A 23,437-nucleotide genomic window follows, 5' to 3' on the forward strand; every position below is an offset into this window, starting at 1 on the left:
AGTTTTCCTGTTTTGCTGTTGCAGGTTTTAACAGGAGACCCTGGTGGATTTAGATAAAGTGATAAGCAGTCACACTTGACAATAATGGCCAACAATCCTTAATGAAGTGATGAATACAACAGTAATAACACATGAATACCCCTCATTTGAATTCTGTTATTAATCACATGTATAACAAGGTGAGGGTCAGGGTTAGGGATTGGGTTACAGACTAGGTTTGCGGTCAGGGCTAATACATGTGATCAACATCAGGACTCAGTGGAAGTGCATGAGGCACTCATGTGTTTCTGTGAGATTCAAACAATAATTTGTTAGGAACTGGTGCCCATTATTGTACAGTGTTACCAACAAAGCATTTAGGAAAAAAAATGTTTGTTGTACATTATCTATCCCCCTGAAACCTATATATTTTTCAGAACAAGTAACCATCACAGTCTTTAAATATCATAATGGAAAAATCTTGTATTCTCGCCTACTCATTCACAATGTCATATGTGTGACATTAGTACATGAATAGTGTTTGTCAGCACAGCGGAGATGACTTCTTTTCTCTCCTAGATGCCACTGTGGACAGACACTTGGGCGAACGGGAATAAAGTAAACAGGACTTTGCAGCATTTCCACAAAATACGTTTAACTGAAACGGAAATGCATTGATGTGAATAAATATAGAACACAACTTGTTTTTTTTCAGTTCCTCTCTCAATAATAATACCTGACAATGACGATGCAAACATTTAAAAGACTGAAGTAACCAAAAACAACAGATATTCAGAAAACACTATGCATTTGGGGGAAACACACCCGTCAGCTGATTTTCAATAGATTTTCAATTGAAATTCGGTGCATGGATTCATAGAAATTAAACTGGCGGTCAGTTACTGTGCAGCCCAGAAGCACAGTTCAGTACAATAACAGAATGTCTTGCTAAACCTTGTGAATCACAAAAGCCACTGAGAGAGAAAATCCAAACATTTAATTATTAGCATTTATGAAGATACAAAAGAGAGGCTTTTAAACCCCTCCATCAAGTCAAAAAAAGGTGAGCCTGACTGAATAAACCTATTGTTCCTTCTGTCAAAAGCAGACATGCAGCAGTTAACCATGGTCTCTCTTACGTCCCTTCCCTTGGCGTTCTCCTTTCTTCTGGGCACTAACTGCTGGAAATCCGCCCACGCACAAGGTGCAACAATAGATTATGGATTCTATACACTGGCACCCATTCTCACAGTCTACGGCAAATCTCACACCTCTGCTTCTTGCAAATGGCAACACCGAAGCAGTCGCAAATACAGTGTCCTTTCTGTGCACGGTAATTCATCACGAATTGCAAACCTGAACCACGAAATAAGAACGGTTTTGCACTGTTGTATCCAGAATATCTTTGATTATGACTCATTGCAGCAGAAGGGTATTTCCCTGTGAATCATCTAATAATACAACATTATTACCATGCACAATTCATCCATGTATCTGTCCGCCTATAGGCAGTGAACAAGCTACTTAACACATAGTTATATAAAATACAACCAGTCAGTCTTCCCGAAGTGATTTTGGTCTTCTTGGGGGATATAAGGGCAGCTGCAGAAGTACCGATTTGATCTTTACTCAAATATAAACCCATATTATATTTCTTAGGATAAACTATGTGTCCTATGTATTTAAAATAATTTTCAAATGAAAATTAAATACACTTTTTCGTTTGTATTTCCCTTTGCATTTCCTGATTAGCACGTTTTATGTAAGGGAACTGTCTGCCTCAAGAGAGAAATGTGAATGAAAGTGCACGTGAGTTTTAACATGTCTGTGTACATCTATGTGCAGGTGGGTGTGTTTACATGTTTCTTTGAGCTGACAGCTGGTGTGAACGTGAGGGAGTTTTATGTTTGTCTCTGTCTATTGGCATGTGCATGCATCTCACAAACTGGAGTAATTATTATTAATTATTAACAAAATATGACCAATAGAATAACAGTCTAGACAAGCCCTCAACTAACAGGATATAATTGTAGTATTGTACTGTTTTTACATAAAATGCAAAACTATTACAGACTGATGAAACACATGCTTTATGCAATACACAAATAGTGCCCCAGCATTTAAAATGGAACAGGCAAGAATAAAGAACTGGAATAAGAACAGAATAACCACCATAAACTGCATCATTCACAACATATTGTTTTCATCCCTCAATATTACCAGGCACTTATTTGTTTTATTTTTAAACACCCCCTCGGGACACCCCAGTCTAGTTGACATTCAGAGCCATAGGTGGTATGAAACATAAAAATGCTCAAGTTCGATTGCTTGAGGTGCATTATGGCAGGAAGTCCCCATGGTAACACAACACAAACGCATGGTTTCCCCATGACAACCAGGCCTCCTCGGGAATACTAATGCGATAATGTGAGCTCCTGACACAGCGCGACAACAGAGACGGCCGGCAGAAGGGGTTAATGGCATTCAGCTCATCTTTAATGACATTTGCCATTTAATTACATCTAACGGACAAAAAAGAACATGTTGTGCTTGGTTCGGTCCACATCATCCTTTGTCCCTGCCCACTGTTCTTGAACAATTCCAGTACATTAAGGCCGTAAGTCAATTATCTATACGTATACAAGTTATTTAATATACGAATGTGAATGTAAAACATGCCTCTAAGAATTGTGGTGCCATCTAATAAGATTTCCGTATGTCTTCACTGAAACAATACCCAGTCCAAACACGACTGACCTATAATGTAAAACACTGAGAACAGTAGCTGGAAAACAAGTAACACTATGCTTGTAAGAAAACTGCATGTAAATGAAAACACAATATAGAGAGTGAGTCCAAAACAAAGGGGCAGGAGGTGGGACATATTCTATTGCTACTCAAAGCCGAGCACTTATCATTTAGAACACTGAATAAGAACTTTTGCCAACCAAAAGGGACAAGGAGTGATTAAAATGCTTCAAGTCACTATAGATCCATCCATTCTGGCAGTAGGCCAACCATCATGGTGCCCTTCAAAATAAACAGCCTTTACATAACCCAAGACTTTCAGCCCAATCTAGTACCAGTAGAGGGAGGCTTGTCCTATTATTTTTGGTAATACAATGTATATCGGTCACTTTCCTAAACCTACTCCAGTCCCTCCTCTGTTATTAGCTGCAGGTGACCATTTCAACTCACTTGTCCCCTGTGGAAATCACTCCTCAATATGTAGGACTCAGCTGGAAGGCACTCAGCTAAGAAAAGTATTCCCATTCAAGACCTACTTTTAGTCTGTACCGTTTGCAGTGGCATACACCAATGATACGAAGCTTGCAAAGAAAGCATATACTAAAGAATTTGATCATATGCTTAAAAAAAAGCATGCATAGTAACAGTTTTTCCCATCATTAAATTGCTAAGGATATACCATTAACAATAATAAAATAAATAAATAAATAAATAAAAGAAAACTTCACCGTGACAAGGGGAGTTGAATATGTCTGTTAGCTCTGCTTTATGAGACACTTAGAGACCATTATGCTCATTGAAGCAACAACAGCAAAATGATGTGGAGTGGCATTAAAAGCACAATCTTTGTGGGGAGTGAAGAGTTTCTCCAGTTAATCTATGACAATTTCAGTTTATATTTTTAGTTTTTTGCACCACCTGTCAACATGGCATCAAACATTTTCTCCAAGACAAAGAAACGGAGTAGAGCTGTACACCTACACATGTGCAATAGCTCTTTGTGACAGAAACAGAACGATTATACACCTTGATTTCTGAAATACACACAACGCTGGCATCTAAGAATTAGAAAGATACTGCAAAGACACACTGAGGGTGCTCTCAGACTCACACAGAGGATCATATGAGTGCCATTGCTTACTTTCTCCTCCACCTTCAAAGTGGCTACATTTCCTGAGAAATCGGAAAAAATATAGATAGATCTCTTTGTCTGTGTCTGGCTGTCACCTGTTGCCTCGCTCGGGAGGGAGGTTTCCGCTGCTAACTGAATCAAACAGAATATCTATAAATAGAGTCTAATTTCGATGTGCATTATCAATTCTGAACGAACACCACCACCTGTCACTCAATATTGGTTCAGCTGACTGAGTCACAGAGCCACCCCAGGCACCACTTCCACACCTCACGAACTGCCTCCGTCCTTTTCACGAATACGGGAAACCTATTATTCATATCACAAAGAACAAAGCATTATTAAAGCTTCATCTCAACTCATTAAGGCTTCCATTTGAAAAACTCATTATAAACAAGAAAGCATTGGAGGTTTTCCTAATCAACGGCCTAATTAAACAGAATACGGCTGTGACGTTGGGGTGAAGATTGTATCTTTTCCATTTTTCCAGCCTTCTCTTTTTAACGCACATTTCCAACATGGAATAATACAAACTAAGCTCAGTGACTGTCAATTTAAGAGTCTGGTTCACCATTCAGGATAGCCTTTTCCCTTGGTATCCAATGAGATAATGGGCAGTTTGATCTAAAGCTTTTACATGATTCACAATTTCAGAAAACAACAAAACACACATTCATACAGGGTACAACAGAAGTGTCCCCATCTGGGATTGAACCCACAACCCAGGTAAGAGTCCAGAGCCCTAACCATTACTCCACACTGCTGCCAGATAGCCCAGAGAAATCTATGCACAAATAAACGAGCTCAAACCCCTTCCCACAATTACGTTCTAATTATGGGATTAGAGGTGGTCACTGACTACAAAGAAACGTAGCTACGTGTACCTTAACTGTCAGGCCAGTGAAACAAATCAGTTACAGCACAATGCACACTATATATGGAGCTTGGTGGACCAGCTGGTTTGAACACGGTGCTCACAACATCCCCAGCAGCAGATCGATGTCCGCTCCAATACGATCACTAACCTGTCCGACCAGCGCAGTAAGTACGGCCCCATTCCCTAATGACACGGAGATCTTCATCCACCAGTGCAGTGACAATGATCGAGCGCGATGGCTATATCAATGTATATGTGGTGTACATCTATGTTAAAGCAAAACGAATGTGAAGTCGGGAATCTGTAGGGGTTGAAACGTCAACAGAGAGCAAAATCAGATTGCGGACTTGAAACTCATTAAGCTGGATTGTGTCACTCAAACACAGGCATATATAAATATTTGTCAATATTTATCATAAATAGTGAATGTAGTCATATATCAGATTAATAAACAATTTATGGTGTGGGGTAATTATTCAAATATATGCATATTAATGTCACTTTAAACGAAAGTTCATCACACAGAAATGAATTATTTAACCTTGACAAACACTGGCATCCTCATTAGGTTAGGAAATTACCACTTTTTTCAGAGCTGAGTAACTGAGCCGTGCAAAACATGTTCATAGTTTTGTTTCAAGTGTAAGTGAAAGAGCATGACAAGCCTTCAGAGGAGGCCGGGCAAAGTTCACCAAGATTTAACTGTCATAACGAGGTTTTCATCCTGGAACCGAATGTGTGTTACAGAGCTCACTCTCCCAGCAGAAACCGAAAGAGCAGCATCTCATATAATCTTAAAGATATCGATTTGTAAATAGACCGGGGATTTTCCCCAGTCTTACCCAGGGCCTTGGCTGGGCTGCGCCTCTCGCTAAGGAGCTTCGATTGTGGCAATTTATTGATTCTTTAATCGTGCCGCGGACGGCTCTCTGATGAATGTCAACAGTGATGCATTTGATGAAATGGGTGTGGTGCTCTCGAGTATGCAGACACCTCAATCACTGCAATCGACAATAAACTGTGCAAGCCATTCATTTGTTTTGGAGTTACATCTGATAAACGACCTACATATATATATATATATACACCTATTTGTTTCTTCGAGAGCTCCCACATAAACACTTTCTTTAAAGGACTCGTTTGTTTTGACTGATTCATTTTTGCTTGGCTGGTAGAATCAGTTGTCTAAATTAGCCTGTAAACCTACAGCAAACCCCTGCCAGGTCACAGATATAAAGGTTTTAATTCACAATGTTTCCCCAGATATAATTTATACTCAAAATACTTGTTTGTCACTTTTATCAGTTATTAATAATTTGTACCTGTTCACAACACTGGATGCTTGTCTATATAAAAACGGGATTTAGTCCAAAAATAATCAAACTGAAGGTGTTTCTTAATAGGGTATGTGGACGCTGGCAGCTGTCCCATAAAAATAAACAGTAAAGAGAAAGTAAAGCGATCTACCGAAAGAGTTGTTTCCAGATTAAAAATAAAACTTGGTTATTATTTGTAAAAGAGCATGATTAACAGTATCTGTTCTGTCTGTATGGTCTCTGATTTTGAAAGAAATCCTCCTCCTCATTTGTCTTCATATTTTATCGTGAGAATTTGGCAAGAGTCGTCTTAATGGATGTTGCATCAAATAAACAGGGCTCTTGAATTACTGTATTAATGGTCTGTCATTTTTTAAATAATGATAATAACAACAATAAACAATCTATTAAAATTCAGTTTCCAGTTTTCTATATACTGCAGATACCACAGTAAACATAACCAACAAATAATTTTTTGAAGCATGTAAAGTATACTGAAGAACGGTATGTCTTTAAAAATATCTGCTTTCAAGTGTATTGTCAGTTAGCTGCAAATCTCTAGTGGAAAGAAAGTTCATCACCGTTACGGCAGTGATTTTCAGAGCTTTCCCTGGAAGCCTCATGTTGCTCTTTCAAGTCACAACAGGGCCTTCTTTTGCCGTAAAAGTCGCATACTTGTTAAACAACAACAAAGCCAGACACCATAATTTTTCACCCTTACAAAAAGAAATGCGCAGTCCGAGCCACAGTGAGCAGGAAGCGACTGAAGCTCTCTCTCAACTTGTTCTGACAGAAAAACAAGATGTATTGGCAAGAGGTTTCCCACATCGAAGCCCCGTGCAAATACCGATGGCCTTACAAAAGACAGACCTTCATGCCAGGAAGACCTATCTGAGAAACTGCAGATACAAACAGAAAACCACAAGGAAGGTTTTCGTCTCACACTATCCTGTCAGATTTATAATCCGTCTTTGTGTGAGGGGTAGGACACGGCACAAAAGATAGTAAAAGACATTTTTCGACTCCTAAAAAGGTTGTGCAGTGAACGTAAATGGGGTGCACGGATTGTTTTCGGTGCGGGGGGGATGCTTTCAAAAGAGCGACTGCTTTATTATCCTGGTGGTTTATTTGCACTAGTGCCTTTGAAATGTAAATATAGGCTTTATAGGAAAACATATATCTTTAGTGTTTCTTAATGGTTTTAGTGCAACGTTCCACCATATAAAATCCATTTATGGATTTAACAACATTTAAATTCTCCCAAGGGAAATGGTGAGGAGAGTTCACAAAAGACCCACTCTTCTTTCAAAACACACAAGTCTAAATATATCACTTGGTATGTATTAACTGGGGACTATGGTTAAAATGCTGTGCAAAGGCACTAGACTGCTATTAATAGCCAGTAGTTGTACATTTTTGTGTTCTGGAGACAATTTGATTTGTGAGTTAATCTGTCGTTTTGCAATTTACCACATTAAATGAATTAAGATGTCCGTGGCTGTCTCAAGAATTGGCTGTTTTGCTTTTTCAGTTTCAGATGAGCGTTAGTTTTGGACAACCCAATTGTATTTTAAATAGAGTAGTGCTAGCCCAGGTCCATGACACCAGCTGATTAAGAACTAAAAACCCAATTCAGAAAGTAGAAAACAACAGCCTGCACAAAATGGTATTGCACATTTCATATAATGCAGCATCAAACAGAGATGGATTTAATGATGAGAAAACAGGTTTTGTTTTCAAAGGGGATCTCTGGAAGAGTTGTGTCACTCATTTCAAAGGAGAAGCCGGCCGTGCCGTGAATGCTGATGCGATGGGGTCACGTACAATCATTTAATAAGGAGACTTCCCTCCAGCACAGCCATTTCCATGTTTATTTAGTTTTCTCTAATTAAAATGTCATCATAATTCTCAACAAACCTATTGAGCCACAAGCCAGAAGAGCATGATTTAAAATTCTCATTTCATTTCCTAATATTTTGACAGGTGCATTCTTCAATGTTCTTTAATTGTGTGAGTTCAAAAAGGATCATCATAGGAAAAAGATAAAATGAGTTGGGCTAGTTCACCGAAAGATTGGATACAAAAATATTGTATCCAGTCAACCCACTTTCAAGCTAAAAACACAAACACACACATTGTATATCTTAACATAAAGCATACATTTGTGTATTCAAGACCTAAATCAAGGCAGAATATTATTGTTATTTCATTTTTAATCTGTACTATTTAGAAGATCAGTACTGTAACACTTCTTTTTTAAATACCACAGACTAGTAGAGGTTTAAATATTCTGTTTGTAGTACAGTGCAGTTCAGCTCTAGTGTCAGATTATTTGAGAAGACAACTGTTGAATATCGTATTCTTCAGTTGCTTCCTGTAACATCCTAACGACCACATTCAATCAAAGCAACTGAAGAAGTAGGCTAACTGGTAGGATTTGTGTAATTTGTGTGAATTGCTTCTTCGCAGGGTAAGTCTGCTTTACTATTTCAAGGTTGCACAGAAGTTTCCATGCATTCCAAACCTGACGAGCTCATTTTAAAACCACATAATTACCATGAATGAACACACCTGCGTGTAAATCCCAGCTGTGACAAGACGTGCTATGATCCGTGTACTTAAATTGCATTTTAATATAAGAACATCCACAAAGCGATCGGTTTCAACCATAAACAAACATGTCCACAGCACTGTAAAGTGATATTCGCAATTTAAAAACCAACAATGCTGTTGTGTTTTGACGGCATACCAATATACAACAGTTTCTTCCATTTCAACACGGTTACATGCTATACACACTTGTCTTAAATAAGATGAATAAAAAGCACAAAATTTTCCCCGGGTGCCAGCTTTCTCAAGACGAATGTGAATACCCCATTAAGCATTTCAAGAATTAATTAAAATCTAACATAAACTCCATACTAAGACACAGACAAATCTCAATCTATAGAGACTTTGCTTACAAAGCTTCTCTGATCCACATAATTTAACTAATGTGGTACGATACCCAGGGCTCTTATTAAATTAAGTGTTGTTAGCCTCTGCAGTCTAGCGTCCAGCAAAACACACACGAGAAATGTGACACCAATAAAACACAGACCAGTCTGCCTTGATGTGAAGTGTACAATGAGTACGCTGTACAAACATCAGACATGCAAACCCCTCCCTGCTGTATATATCAAATATTTCCCCATGCGTGTCTTACCTTAAACATCCTTTATGGCCCTGACCAGCACAATCAGATGAATGCTGAACACCCAGTGCAGTCCCAAGCTCAACTATATCAGCAGAAAATCTCAACTTTATAACAGTGGAATTGTTGAAATGAAAACTTCCCCCACTGCAAGAACAGTGTACATCAGTTAAATGCAAGAAAAGAAAGGGTGGGAAAAAGTATCCAACAGTCTGCCTGAAAGTCACAGAAAAACTAAAGTTAATTATCAAAAGAGGCACAAGCTGCAGCAGGCTAATGGCTAAACACAACAGCTTTCAATTGATGGATGTTATTTCGGAAATAGAATCATATATAGCAATGCACTAATATTTTTAGAGATATGATATCATTGTTTTGCAGTTAAGCACAAAAGCGTATGAGAGCAGCGTGGAGTTAAAAGCTGGTAAGAAGAGTCATAGTCACAGCTAGGCCAGTTGCAGTTTCATGTCAATATACTGAAAAACTGAAATTCCTATTAATGTTTCTGACACATTCCCGGATGTGTGATATTGGTTTATTTATTTATTTTCCTTCAAGACCTTATTTCAAAATGCCCTGCCAGTTTTAGGAATTAAATATTATCGACAGGTTGTTTCGTTGGTAACTCTGCTCAGCGGCAACTACAGTTCAGAACTATATTTAAAGTCTTACAACAATCAGACCGTAATTACACCAAGATGACCAATTAAACAACACTGACTCATTTTTTGCACATAAAGGCATAGGAATGCGCTTGAAGCACATTCTGCAAAAGCCTATTGTCCCCCAGGGAATCGAAAAGTGAAATCAAAATATATCTGTCCTTTCAAGCAGTAAAGGCAGTAATGCTTTAGTTAAATAAATACACTTTCCCAAGGCAGACAAACGACTGCTTTCTTCGTAGCAGGTTAGTCATTAGCTTCACAGATATTACACTAGTACAGTTTAAACTCACTTCAATGACATTTGCTACAGGCTACACTCCCTTTGGTATGCAGAGCTGGGTACAGGGTAAAAAGTATTCCCCAAAAACAATTCACTGTGCTATAAGAGGGTAGTATAAAACTGCAACTAATAAAGACAACTTCTCATCCCAGAAACCCCACTTTTTAATCTTTATAAAAGCAAAATGGAATCAGAATAGTGTTTATTGTGAAGAGTGACAATCCCTGACAAGGGGGACGGGGACGTTCATGTGATTTTTAAAGCTATCACTTAACACTTCGGGATGATGATGGCTCAAGTGTTTTCTGTTCATCTTTTCAGTTCCTGGTATTTTTCATAAGAAGATACGCATCTGAAAGCAGCACGCAGGGATATTATCACCGAAAACAGGAATGCTTACAACGCGGAGTGTGTCGGAGATGTTCAGTAGAAACATCCCTTCAGACACTTCTTTGTTTGCGGGTGGTGTCGGCTCCCATTACAATATATTGAAATGATGCTGCATTCATTGTTGAAAGTACTTCCACTATTTGATTTTCACACCCAATTAAATGATCCAGTTTCTCCAAATAAGAGTAGAGAGGCACATTGTCTCAAATACAGGTAACTTTGTCTCTGGTAAAGTATGGATGTGTCATAATTAATGCAGCGTGCATCTATATTAAAAGAAAATAAAAAATAGAAATGACCTTACCACATTATATGTTCCTGGAAATTACCTTCTTGGAAAAAAAAACACTACAGCAGAAAAATACTTTCCTAATCAAAGTACAACTGAAATCATTTTCCTGTGTTTTTTTTAATCCTCCGGAAACAAGGGGGTTGAGATTGAATGTTCTTGCACAGAATATTTTTGCATGGTGCTTTATTAGATAAGAATGTGCCATGCATAATTAATGTGGCATCTAATGTAGTGCTGAAATAATTGCACTTTAATTAGCTTTTTCTTGTACTTCTAATTAGATCCCAGACACATCCTCATTTTTAATAATACTAACATACAAAATAATCACATATCTGCAAAATCCATTTAGGACATGTCTTGCGAGTGCCTTTAAAGGGGAAAGTACATTTCGAAACAGATGGAAGATTAGTCCATCTGCCTGAAGCTTGCTATTGCCTCAACAACTTTACCTTTAATTTACAAACTAAAATAAATGAATATATGTGTGACTGTAGGGCAGATTGAACCTCCAGATGCATCACTCAGCACAACACCTTCTCTATTCTGGCATATGGTCCGTTTCACAAGGAGGTCCCACAACTGGTAGCAATATAAGATTGCAAATAAGTCCATAAATGGTAGAAATGCCTTAAATTGATTAGGTTATAAAAGCCCTTTAATTGGAATGAAATAAATAAACTGCAGCTTTAATAGCATTTAAATGACAGAATCAGGCAAATTAATTTACATACGAAACATCTCATTCTGGGCTTGATACATTTTAAGAAAGAAATTAAACATTGTGAATGAAAAATATTGTAAAAGAATACTGTAACAACCGCATCCAAGTAAAACAGTGTGGAGTGCCATTAGCACTAAGGGCAAAGTTTATACTAAAACATACATTTTTAGATTAGATTTGCATCTAAAATCAAACAGTCACTTTGCAAAGATTATCATGGCCGCCAGATTGTGGACATTAAGAAGAGGCCGTGTTATTTGCACTCAGTCCCACGACACTGAGAACAACCCCCTTTGTTCTTTTGTGTGGCCTGTAATACCTACAAAATGCCGTGCTGATGCCTGCAACTTTCCTTACATTAGCAGATGAAAATAAGTATTATGTGACCACCGATCAAACTGCTGTTTCTGAGCTCACAATGGCCTTTAAACAACACCAATCGGACTGACCCCAAACTCAAAATAGCGTCAGAGAGGGCCTTTCTAAAGAATAGCTGCTGTAGGTCAGGATGGTCCCTAAACAAAATCATGACCTTCATATCATTGTGTAAACGCAAAGTCAATGTGTTTCTTTAAGAATACAGTGCAATCATCATACAATATTGACAGATAACTCTGGTTTGGCATCTGTCTGTATTTAAGATGTTCATCCTCTAAATGGTGGTATTTTCAAACCTCGCTCAAGTACCTAACATGATTATTGCTTCCCTGTTTGAACTGCAAAGCGCCTGCATTAAAACAGTTTTTGTAGACATTTCTAATTCTCAGTTTTTTGTCTCCTCATTGAATCTATTTTAACTTACTGCATTCAGTGCTAAATACATTTATACATGTATAAATTGAAATATATACATGTATAAATAGAAATATACTGTATGCACGTATATATTTGCAGTGATTGTGGAGATGGACAGAACCGCAAGTAATCTCGGTTACATCGTGATGCCAATAGGAGCTGTTGTAAGGTCAGAATGCAGCTGCTGTTCTTTCACTGCATTATTACATCATTAGCAGCTGGGTATTAAATAAAAAGAACAACACTGCCGTTATGATCTGAGTGTAGCATAAATCCCATGATAAACGGCATCACGTAAGTGCTTGTACACTGCATTGTTTCAAAGTCACAAAAGTGTAGCTTAGAGCCACTCAGAAGTGACAGAATGTAAAATGTTTATTGTTCCTAGGTGCCATGCTCTTACACGATTAACAGAATTCGTTTATTTTCCATGTATCCAGATGTGAGTGTCAGACCAGATTAGCCAGCCAGTGCCAAGGGCTTTATTCACTAACTTGGAACATTTATCACTAGTTCATTATACATCTGTGCCTGCCTTATGAATTTGTTTCTATAGTGGAATTATACAATTAAAGCCCATCTTTGATGCTCAGATACTGCACAGTCAAAACCACAGTTCAATGCCGAAGCCATTTGCTTCTATGGTTTCTGTGCAGATGAGGAGGATAAAGTCCCTGATAAGAATTTTAAATCCCACTGCGTGTTCAAGATTACATAATATCCGGCTAATGGAAGACGAGAACATGTATAAGATCTAATAGTTACAGGAACGCCTCGTACTTTCCTGAAATCGGGAGAAAATAAAAAGTGGCGGACAGGTTTATTCCGGAAGGTTCATGGTACAGGTTTATAAGTTTGTGTTCTAGAACATTAAACGTAACAAATATAGCTACTGTTTTAAATAAGCTAAGCAAAAAATGGTGGCCTTTCTAAACTTTCACACAAGCAAAGCAGCACCCGGCGGCCAGCAGGGATGTTGCAGAGCGGGAGAAATAACAGATCTAAGGAAAGTACTGAATGGCACTTCACAGGGTGACGTCAGCGTGGCCTTACAAGCCCATTCAAATTGTTATGTCCCTGTAAGTCACTCACTGAAGGAGATGAAGGAACAGCTGGCTTGTTTGCCTCTCACACTGCTTGGTAAATGTGAGTCATTCGCAATCACGCTTCCCATCGATCTTACTGAGACTGGGGCCAGAAGTAATATCTTAATGAGGAGATCGGGCATTTCTGTTGGAGTGTAACAGTCTTACTGTCTTCACAGAGTATTAAGTTTACCTTTGACTGCACGAAACAAACCTATTTTCATTTTTTTCTTGGGAGGGTAGCGAATTTTGTTACCGCCAACTGTTCTGTGGGAGCCGATGGGATTGACGCTGGCTGAGGAGACCATTGCTTACAACTGAGCTGCGTCTGCAAGAGTTTGTGTCTGTCGTTAATGGAATTGTGGGAAGCATAAAAGATGGTGTATGTGATGTCATGGCCACCTTTTCAAAAATATGTATTTAAAATATTTGTGTAAATTCTATAGAATATCTGCACACATAGTTGTATATGTCCAAGCTTGTTCTCCCATGCATTGTGCAAAGGTAGACATTTTGTGTGACTATTGTGTAGCTGCATGTACCAGACCTGTCACATAGTTTCTGTAATAGTTGTGGCTATTCTATCATTATTTGACCTTTCTAGGGAAGTCATTAAAAATGCCTTTTTCTGATGAACAAAACATAAAAGCACTTCATTGTGTAAGCTTATAGAGCCAAATAAAGCATCTTTAGTTTATTTTCATCCTCTGTCAAAATATCAGAAGAAAACAAGCTTATTGCATTATTTATCTTTATTATTTATTGTATGTATGCAATGGGCATTTTCAAAAGATCTGTATTTCAAATGAAAGGTCACTAATGCTTGATACTTAATAACCATCTCTTTAGATCACTGTACTGCTTAAAAAGAAATTGAAACATTTAAAAGAATCGACATCCTTAATATAAAATAAATATTTTATCGAGGAGAAACCTGGAAAGCCAATTAAATAAATAAATAAACAAGCTCAATGAGCCTCCGGAGCTTCTTGTTGGATTTCAATGGACATAAAAGCAGCTTTAAATGTAACACCCACCTCCTAAATCAGGCTTTCAGAGAACATCGAGCGAGCCAAGGAACGCTGGGATCCACAAATGCTTTTGATGGAGGTGCACGGTGAAAAGCAATTTAATAGGCATGGAAGCTCACTGTACAGACAGCCTTTAGCTGCCTCTCAAAAGGCATTTTTGAGACTTATGAATCTGCGAGAGTGTGCAATTAAACCAATGCGCGTAATATACTTCTACAAACAACGCCTGTAAATTCCCTTCTTGACAGTTATCTTGGTTGTGAGAACAGCACACAAAAGGAGCTGTTCTTTCTAGGCGCGCTACATGATTGATCTGGGCATTTTGCGTTTGGCATTTGAAACACTGGCAGGGACATCAGAGTCAGAGGAATATTCTGCCTTTCATGAACTGGAATAACAATCTGTAATGTGGAAGCACAGTAATTATTATTATTATTATTGTTGCTATTATAATTACACAGACTGCTGTTCAATTCAGATTGCCTATTGAAACAAAGTACAATAAAACTGCTACATATTTTAGACTATTTGCAAACTGCAGGAAGGACTAAACTACCTGGTACTAAGAGAACGCAGCTGAGATAAACAGACGAGTAAAACAAAAGCAGGAGGTGGAAGATCAATACAAGAAGAAATTCAACATTTCGTATTGAAACGGCACTAAGGCAAGGTGATTCTTCAGGGACATTTAGCTACACAATACTGTAACAAGCTGTGGCCAACGCTTAAGTGTATGTAATGGTTGTTGTTTTTCTTCGACATGGACCACGGCCTTGCGTTATTGTTCAGAAACACACTGGAAAACTGGAAATATGATCGTCCCTTTCCATCCTAGTTTCACTTTCACAATTATATCAACGGCACTTAAAAAGCTTTTGCAATAAAGAAAGTAGAAGCCCTGAAACCACTTGACATGACAATGCTCCCTTCATGGAAAATGACAGGAATGATACAGTTACTAGGAAGTAATGTAGTAAAATCATGGTGCTGCAAACCTACAACATGTTCTTACAGCTCGATTTATTCAGGATATCTGCCTGCCCTGCCCTGTGGCAGCAAACAGAGATCAAACAGACATTATGCCATGCGTCTATAGATATACACAACAGATACCAGCATGTCGTTCTGGACGGGACAGAAAATGAAAGGTGCCATTCAAAACAAAATAATAACTCATCAAAAAATAATGGTTACACAGAAAACAAAGGGAATATTTTGTCTCACAGAAGTTTATTTTAGCACTGCTGAATACCTTGAAGTTTCTAAGACTCCCTGGCATTTTAATTCCCTCTGAAGACATTGCACTAATGTCTGTGTGGTAAAATCTGACACGGGTGTGTGTGTGTGTGTGTGTGTGTGTGTGTGTGTGTGTGTGTGTAGACTGAGACGATTAGAGCTGATCTGCCTGGAGGAAGCAAAATGCAGTCCGTGCTATTCTCCAGGCACGATAAACTTGCACTGCTGCTGGTATTTAACCGAGGATTAAGCGGTTTATATGGGAAAATTACGATTTGAATGGGATTAACGCTGACCGGGATTCAGACAGTGTCCGCCACCAAAGAATCAAACATTGGGGGCTGTCTGTGAAAGGTCTGTGCCCGTGGTGCAGGCGTTCTGTCAAATGCTATTCAAACTGTTCAAACCAATAAATAAGTAAATCGATAAAAGTTATGTAGCAGAAATACTCCCATTATCTTTCTGAGCTGCTGGATGTCAATTGTGGTTGCATTAAGGTATTCATTACCGTCTGATGAAAGCACTGCCACAAAAACATAATCTCAATACTATGCTAATGGAAGACCAATGATTATTTATTGGTAAAGCAGTCTTCTTAATGAGCCCCACAATCATCTTGACTGCACCCTGGTTTCATACAATTAAGAGACTGTATTGCGAATCTTGATCTGTTTTTCTTCAGCATGATGGAAAATAAAAGCATATATTCATTGTACCTGTAATTTAAACGTGTTGAAAAGCAACATGTTTCAGAGCTATGCCACACTACTTAGTTTTACTCACTTATTGTTTCTTGTCAATAACAGATGTGCTATGTAAGTACCAAAGGCTATAAAAGACATGCACTTTCATCTGTAGGCTTAATCATTTACTTGCAAGGAAGTATTATTTTAATCTCGTCACCGTCCATAAGGAAGTAAAAGCAAAATCTAATGAACTGCCTATTTGATGAAAACAAAAATGCAAACACTGAAAGCCATGCATCGATTCACCAGAACACTAGTGCTTTGGGAAGGGACGCCACAATGTGAAAGTGGTTGATTAAAAAATGAAAAGTGACGATTACATTATTACAGTCATGCATTATTACTAAAGCTGTTATGCATTTGTACATGCGATGTAAAAGCACAGTCAGGATACTGCACACTGCAGTAAACCCACACTGCACCAGCAGCCCCAGCTTCTCCACATCTGACAGGGCGATCGGACCGGGCTTCAGCGGACGAAACTGAACGGGTTGCACTTGATTGAATGATGCACACAATCATGCAATTAAGTCAAAATTAAAAAATAAAACACTTGCGTCGCTCGCATAGCTCGCATTCTCGTTTCAGCAACTTTTGCAAACTTTGGTACCTGCACCCTCACCACCTCAGTGCACGACCCTCTCAAGTCACACTGTGCTGGAAAGTTGTGAGCCCCCCCGGGCAGGCAGGGCGATATTAAAAGACGATTAAATGGCAACAGCTGCCCCCCCCCCCACCTCGCAGATCAGACACAACAACTGCCCCCCTGCGCTCACCTGTTTAGCGCCGCTCTCGCTGCCTCCAGGAGGGGGGGAGGCCATGTTGCGGCTCGGCTCCAGTCCGGACAGATCCGCTCACTCGGGCTGTCGTGTCCGGTAGTAAGAGGGCTCCCCGCACCTTAAAAGAGTTGCGGGTCCGACTGCGTGGTGTCGCCCGGGCTGCGCAGCTCCTTCCGCGTCAGACTCGGGATTCGGCTGCAGCGCGCAGGTAAAGTCCGCCGAGGCAGCCGGGCTCTGCGCAGCGCAGGTGTCCGCAGCTCTGCGCCGCTCGGCCAATGGGGTGGCTGCGATGGCGCAGATGTGCGGGCGTCTGCGCAGAGTTCGTTCACCTGAGTTGAGCTGTAGTTGGGTGCGGCGGTGAGGGAGCAAAGGCACAGGGGAGGAAAACCAGCTTTCCTGCTGCTGCTGCCATTGCAATCCAGTTGTAAGAGTTGTAGGAATTATAATGACCTCCCCCTGGTCATCCTCTTTAGAGACCGTGAGACATACTGTTAATCATGAGCATTAGTTTGTTACACCGTAGGAAATCTAATATCCATAATCATAAACCTTTTTTTTCTTTGAAATGTAATTCTTTTGTGTGCATTTTTAACTTTATAATTTAGTTATGGCCCTGGAATATGTGTATATAATGTATATGCCCTGTATCCCTGATTTGGGGAATTGATTTAACTGTTTTCCACTTGCACAGCATTCAAATATTATGCACAATGTTCTTTTATGTCCTTAAATAAATGTGTAGGTTAAACTAACATGCTATACCTGAAGGACATTATTATATCTATGCACACCTATGTGTGTCAATATAGCCCCCTTACCTGCGATGTGCAACTATGACCACTAGAGGGGGACAGATCTCGAAATGTGGCTAATTGGGAAGAAGACCTAATGTATAATTAATTTAAATTAATACAGTAAATCACTATTCTGTAGACTGTAGTGAAAAACAAAACGACGTTTGAATATCAGCAGAACATGCTATTATATATCTTGACATTTGTGGTAACTCTAAAGTAGGTATATTGTCTAATTCAGTAAATAAGTATATGGGACATTGTCCCAATTTTAATGTGGATTTCGTTAGGATGTAACTTTACAAGTACTAGTTTGACCATTTAATGTACATTTTATATCCTGTTAATATTAAGTTCTATGAAAACCAATTAATTTCCTGTTAAAATAGGATAACTACACTTACATTTCTGATGCAATGACACAATGAATGGTGTTCAATATGACCAGACTGCTTTCTTTTTTAGATTCAGATATAGTTTCCAAACAATCTGCTTAGTGCTGTACAACAATTCTGGGGGGGGGCTGGTACACGCATAATAGAGAATATTATTATGAATTATGTATTGCATTATAAAACAAATGGCGACCGCCCGCACTCAACATGGACAAACAAATCCTGGAAACGCAGAAACGCTTTTAGTTTTTTGGTTTCAGCGCCGCCCTCTTCTTTCTGTCGCCGCGTTTTAAAAGCCTTCTCCCGCCCCCAGACTCCCGCCTCCTGATTGGCTCTTTTGAAAGTAAGCGAGCGGCCCTGATTGGCTGGATTTGAAAGGCAGCGGCGCGGCCGGTTTGAAAGCGCAGGCAGCCCATTCCCCGCAACGACCAGGACGAGCCAGGAGGTGCAGCTTTGGGACAGGGTATTTATTCACTTTATCGCTCTATTAATCTATATAATTGTTTAGCATTTGTGTAAATTGCAGATGACGATGTTTTCATTTATATTTTCGAACAATTGATGGTTTTTGTGTCCATTTTAGAACCGCACGACTACTAGAAATATGGGTTTCTAGTCAAGTCGATTATAATCACATTCCAAGGTTTTATACACTTTGAATTTCAATTCTGTGAAATATCTAATTTAACTCCGGTTTTAATGTGTATAATAAAACTGACTTACTGTCGGGTGTCTGGGCGAGGTTACCCGGATGTTGTGTTGAAAGCCGGCGGGTGGAAGGGAAGGCCTAAGAGCCTCGACCTATACTGCTGTCCATATATATATATATATATATATATATATATATATATATATATACACATACACATAATCTACTTTACTGTTTCAATTAACATATATTCAACGTATGCAAAACAAACAAAAACGTGTTAGTGAGACAGTGTATTTGCACACCGGGTAAAATGGCCCAAAACTATAAAATATGCATATATAGGAGTATGAGTGTATGTGTTTATGAGGGCAGCTGTCAAAACTGGCCCTGTGTCTGCGGTGTTACAATATTAACACACCGTGAGTGTGTTAACGAAGAGAAATCCCGTCTTATTCACTTATTATAGCCTGTCCTGCTGCCTAAATCACTGAGGTGTTACTGCTGCACAAGCATCCTATAGATAATGAGAGGAAGATGAGCTGTTAGTTGTGGTTTACGTTGCACAATCAGATGTATTTTAATGTAGGAAGTCGACTGAACACAATAAGCCATCCCTCATTTAGAGGAAAAAAGCAACGTATTTAACTTGCATCTAACACAGATTTATTTATATATATATATATATATATAATGTTATACTTTGTAAGTCGCCATGGATAAGCAAGAAGCTTAATATTAATCCTAAAAAATTAAAGCCTCGGCCACTACCAGTAAAATTTTAACTTGCATTTGTATTTTACTGCACAATAGGGTGGTTTATGGAAAATGTGTGTGTGGATATATATATATATATATATATATATATGTGTGTGTGTGTTTTTTTTAGGCTTGCTGAGATTGATTCTGTATATGTGAGTGTTTTGCAAAGTGACTGAAAATCTCAGGCGTGGAAAGGACATTTTTCTCAAACGTTAAGGATAGATTGTCCCTTTTGCCCTGCAGAGCAATAAGTAACTATCAATATGATGGTTGTAAATGGTTCAAATTGTATCGCGCACAATTAATCTATTCACCTTGAGTGTTCACCACTGCACCTCTTCAGTAAATGTCTTCCTGTTATTTTGTGTTTTTTTTTTTTTTTTTTTTTAGGATACAACCATGGATGATTATGTGAAGATTGAGAAAATTGGAGAGGGTGAGTATAGTCATTCAATGCCTTTACTCATTCTTGGCATGCTCTTTCCCCCGCCCATATGGAGCACTCCACATTTAAGACAGAAAATGATGACGGGGCACGTTGGTCAATATTGAAGTGTTGGGCCTTCTCTTCGGGCAGGTACCTATGGGGTTGTGTACAAAGGTCGGCAGAAGTCCACGGGTCAGGTGGTGGCCATGAAGAAGATCCGGCTGGAGAGCGAGGAGGAGGGGGTGCCCAGCACGGCGGTGAGGGAGATCTCCCTGCTGAGAGAGCTGCAGCACCCCAACGTGGTCCGGTGAGTGAATCGGCAGCAGGGTGGGTGTGTGGCAGCGGTCGGACGTGCACCCTCTCGACTCCAGTCGCACGTGTGAAATGGGTGCAAGAGACGGCTTGTTTCTACCCGTGATGTTAAAATTAGAAAAGCAACTGTTGGGGTTGTGACTGGGAACCAATTGGAGGAGGAAGCTGGTTGTGGAGTTTCGGTTGCATCGGTTTGTAAAAGGACTAAAGTAAATGTATTTTTGAATGTGAAAATTGCTGTACTTAAGTCCCACCCCGTTTCTTTTCCTTTAGTCTTCTGGACGTGCTGATGCAGGACTCCAGGCTCTACCTCATCTTTGAGTTTCTCTCTATGGACCTGAAGAAATACCTGGATTCAATACCTTCTGGCCAGTATATGGAGCCCATGCTTGTAAAGGTACAGTACAACTCAAGCCAGTTGTGTGTGTAATGTGTGGGCGCTGGATCTGAAATGTTCGTTTCACTTTGGTTATACGTGTAATGTTAAAGTGGATGTTTTTGTCTTCCAGAGCTATTTATACCAGATTTTGCAGGGCATCCTCTTCTGCCACTGTCGCAGAGTACTTCACCGTGATCTGAAGCCACAGAACCTGCTGATTGACAGCAAAGGAGTAATAAAGCTTGCTGACTTTGGGCTGGCAAGAGCTTTTGGGATCCCAGTGCGAGTTTACACTCATGAGGTAAACACACTTGGCATCTTGGTCTTAATTTGCATTGTAAAACGAGCAATTTAAATGTGGATTTCTATAGATCAGCTCGGTATAAGATGGAGGAGTGAGGAGACTTGATGGTTTTGAAGCTTTTGGTACAGACTCTATATTGTCACTTTCAGGTAGTGACTCTGTGGTACCGGGCACCAGAAGTGTTGCTGGGTGCCTCGCGGTACTCGACCCCAGTGGACGTGTGGAGCATTGGCACGATATTTGCAGAGCTGGCCACGAAGAAACCCCTGTTCCACGGAGATTCAGAAATCGATCAGCTTTTTAGGATCTTCAGGTATGTGGTGATCATGGGCCGTCTGATCAACATTGAATATTAAATCTAAAAATAGTCTGCATTAATGTATAAATTGAATTATTTAATCTATATAAAAACCTGTTTTTCTCCTTTAGGAGCCTAGGGACTCCCAATAATGATGTGTGGCCAGATGTGGAGTCCTTGCCAGATTACAAAAACACCTTCCCAAAGTGGAAATCAGGCAGCCTGTCTTCACTGGTGAAAAATCTTGATCAAAATGGCATTGATTTGTTGGGGGTAAGTTCTTATTAAGAGGTATATATGTTATTAATGATCTATAATTTTTGCTTTGTAGATAAGACCTGCATCTCAATGCTCAATTAATTTACATTAATTTACTGTTTTATTAAACTGTGTCCTCCCTTTTCTTATCAAACAGAAAATGCTGATCTATGACCCCCCAAAGAGGATTTCTGCAAGACAAGCACTAACCCACCCTTACTTTGATGACCTTGACAAATCCATCCTTCCTGCAAACACTATCACCTGTTAAACAAATCGCAAAAAGACTTTCCCCACAGCAGATGACTTAACAGAATTAAGGATTTATATCTATATATGTGTTTTATATATTTGTTGTGTTGGTCCAATCATTTTCCTCATGGCATCTTTCCATCTTGAGTTTGTAACATTTTCTGTAAATAGTCTCTTGTGTTCAGAATAAAGTTGTGATTTGTACTTGTCTATCACTGCCGCAAAGCAGTATGTATAATTTCAATAATAAAGCGCACCTTTTGAATATTAACTTTATTTTTATTATTGTAAGAGTAGCGTTTAAGATGCTCAACCCGACCTGATCAAATGCAAGTGGGGAGTGAGCTGTTAATTGAGCACTTCCATGGTTTAATGATGGGAAATATAATAATCGGACAAAGTATCAATTCTATTGTTGGCAAAGCTTGGTGACGCACTGGGAGTGCATAGTACTGGTGCAGTGTTAGCTGGGCCCTGGAATGGGGACCAGTTCCTGATCTTGTCACTCCAGAGAGCCGGAAGTACTTGCTGAACTGATGAGTCAATTGATAGAGTAGAAGTCAGTATTTCTGATTTACCCAGACATACTTTTGTGTATACAAGTTTTAAAAGATGTTACAGTCCTTGTCTGTTCAATTCTGATAGTCTCCTTTGCCTTGACAGTGAAATTCAAGAGTAAGTTTGATTGGTGGCCTGCAGTAGCTGCTTGGATTCATATACAGATCATTATAATGGCAGAGCTAAATACAAATTGCACAAAATAATTTCTAAGGAGGTTAGGATAGATTGTGAATATTCAAATTCCTGTTTTTATCTGTCTAGTTATTTTGATGCAGATTTAATCCAATCCATCTGGGAAAAAAAATGCATCTTAAACTTACTTTATAAGACTGGATGTTTCTATTTCTTCAAAATGTACTTCAAAAGCTGCTGCTGCCTTGTTTTGCATCCTTCAAAGTGTTTTAAGATCTATGATTGTCTGGCAGAATCATGCCCTCTTGTGGTCTGACCAGATTATTCATTTCCCAACCTTTCCATTTTTAGCAGTTGTGAGATCCACACTCATTTAATATTTTATTAAATCTCTTCTCCTATGTAGATTTTCTATTTTATCTACTTCAATGTGAAAATGAGGATCAATTGCACACATGTAATTTAAAAATGGGTGCATTTAGCACTGAAAAGGCTTAATTTGAGATGTTATAGAGGTCTACTCCACAAGGCTTCAGAATAAAGAATTGGAATATAATGTATAATTGTGGGCAGCTAATGAATTGTTAACCCTGCATGAACTGAAGATTTGACTGTTTAAAATCAATTTCATTATGAAACTAAATCT

The 23,437-nt window shown here is 39.0% G+C and overlaps 2 protein-coding genes across 2 annotated transcripts in view; one reads left to right on the top strand and one right to left on the bottom strand.

The window, feature by feature from the left end:
- Positions 1-17,479, bottom strand: part of ank3b (ankyrin 3b) — a 172,567-nt gene extending 155,088 nt beyond the window's left edge. The window contains exon 1 of the mRNA XM_066693735.1: positions 17,266-17,479. Within this exon, the coding sequence (XP_066549832.1) occupies positions 17,266-17,310 (45 nt within the window). The 5' untranslated portion in view covers positions 17,311-17,479. The remainder of the gene's footprint in view (positions 1-17,265) is intronic.
- Positions 17,480-18,834: 1,355 nt separating this feature from the next.
- On the top strand, positions 18,835-22,369 carry cdk1 (cyclin dependent kinase 1). The gene is made up of 8 exons (XM_066693751.1): positions 18,835-18,920; positions 20,259-20,304; positions 20,446-20,602; positions 20,881-21,004; positions 21,117-21,287; positions 21,440-21,603; positions 21,720-21,861; positions 22,004-22,369. The coding sequence occupies exons 2-8, from the start codon at positions 20,268-20,270 to the stop codon at positions 22,115-22,117; spliced, it is 909 nt and encodes a 302-aa protein (XP_066549848.1). The 5' UTR covers positions 18,835-18,920; positions 20,259-20,267; the 3' UTR covers positions 22,118-22,369.
- The last annotated feature ends 1,068 nt before the right edge of the window (positions 22,370-23,437 follow it).

This window comes from Amia ocellicauda, chromosome 20 (genome assembly GCF_036373705.1).
Source record: "Amia ocellicauda isolate fAmiCal2 chromosome 20, fAmiCal2.hap1, whole genome shotgun sequence".
Taxonomy (NCBI): Eukaryota; Metazoa; Chordata; class Actinopteri; order Amiiformes; family Amiidae; genus Amia; species Amia ocellicauda.

Excerpts from the sequence above, each read along its gene's own strand:
- cdk1 (XM_066693751.1), top strand. The coding sequence starts at position 20,268 with ATGGATGATTATGTGAAGATTGAGAAAATTGGAGAGG. Across the intron at positions 20,305-20,445 it reads GATTGAGAAAATTGGAGAGG|GTACCTATGGGGTTGTGTAC; the intron begins GTGAGTATAGTC and ends CTCTTCGGGCAG. Across the intron at positions 21,604-21,719 it reads CAGCTTTTTAGGATCTTCAG|GAGCCTAGGGACTCCCAATA; the intron begins GTATGTGGTGAT and ends TTTCTCCTTTAG.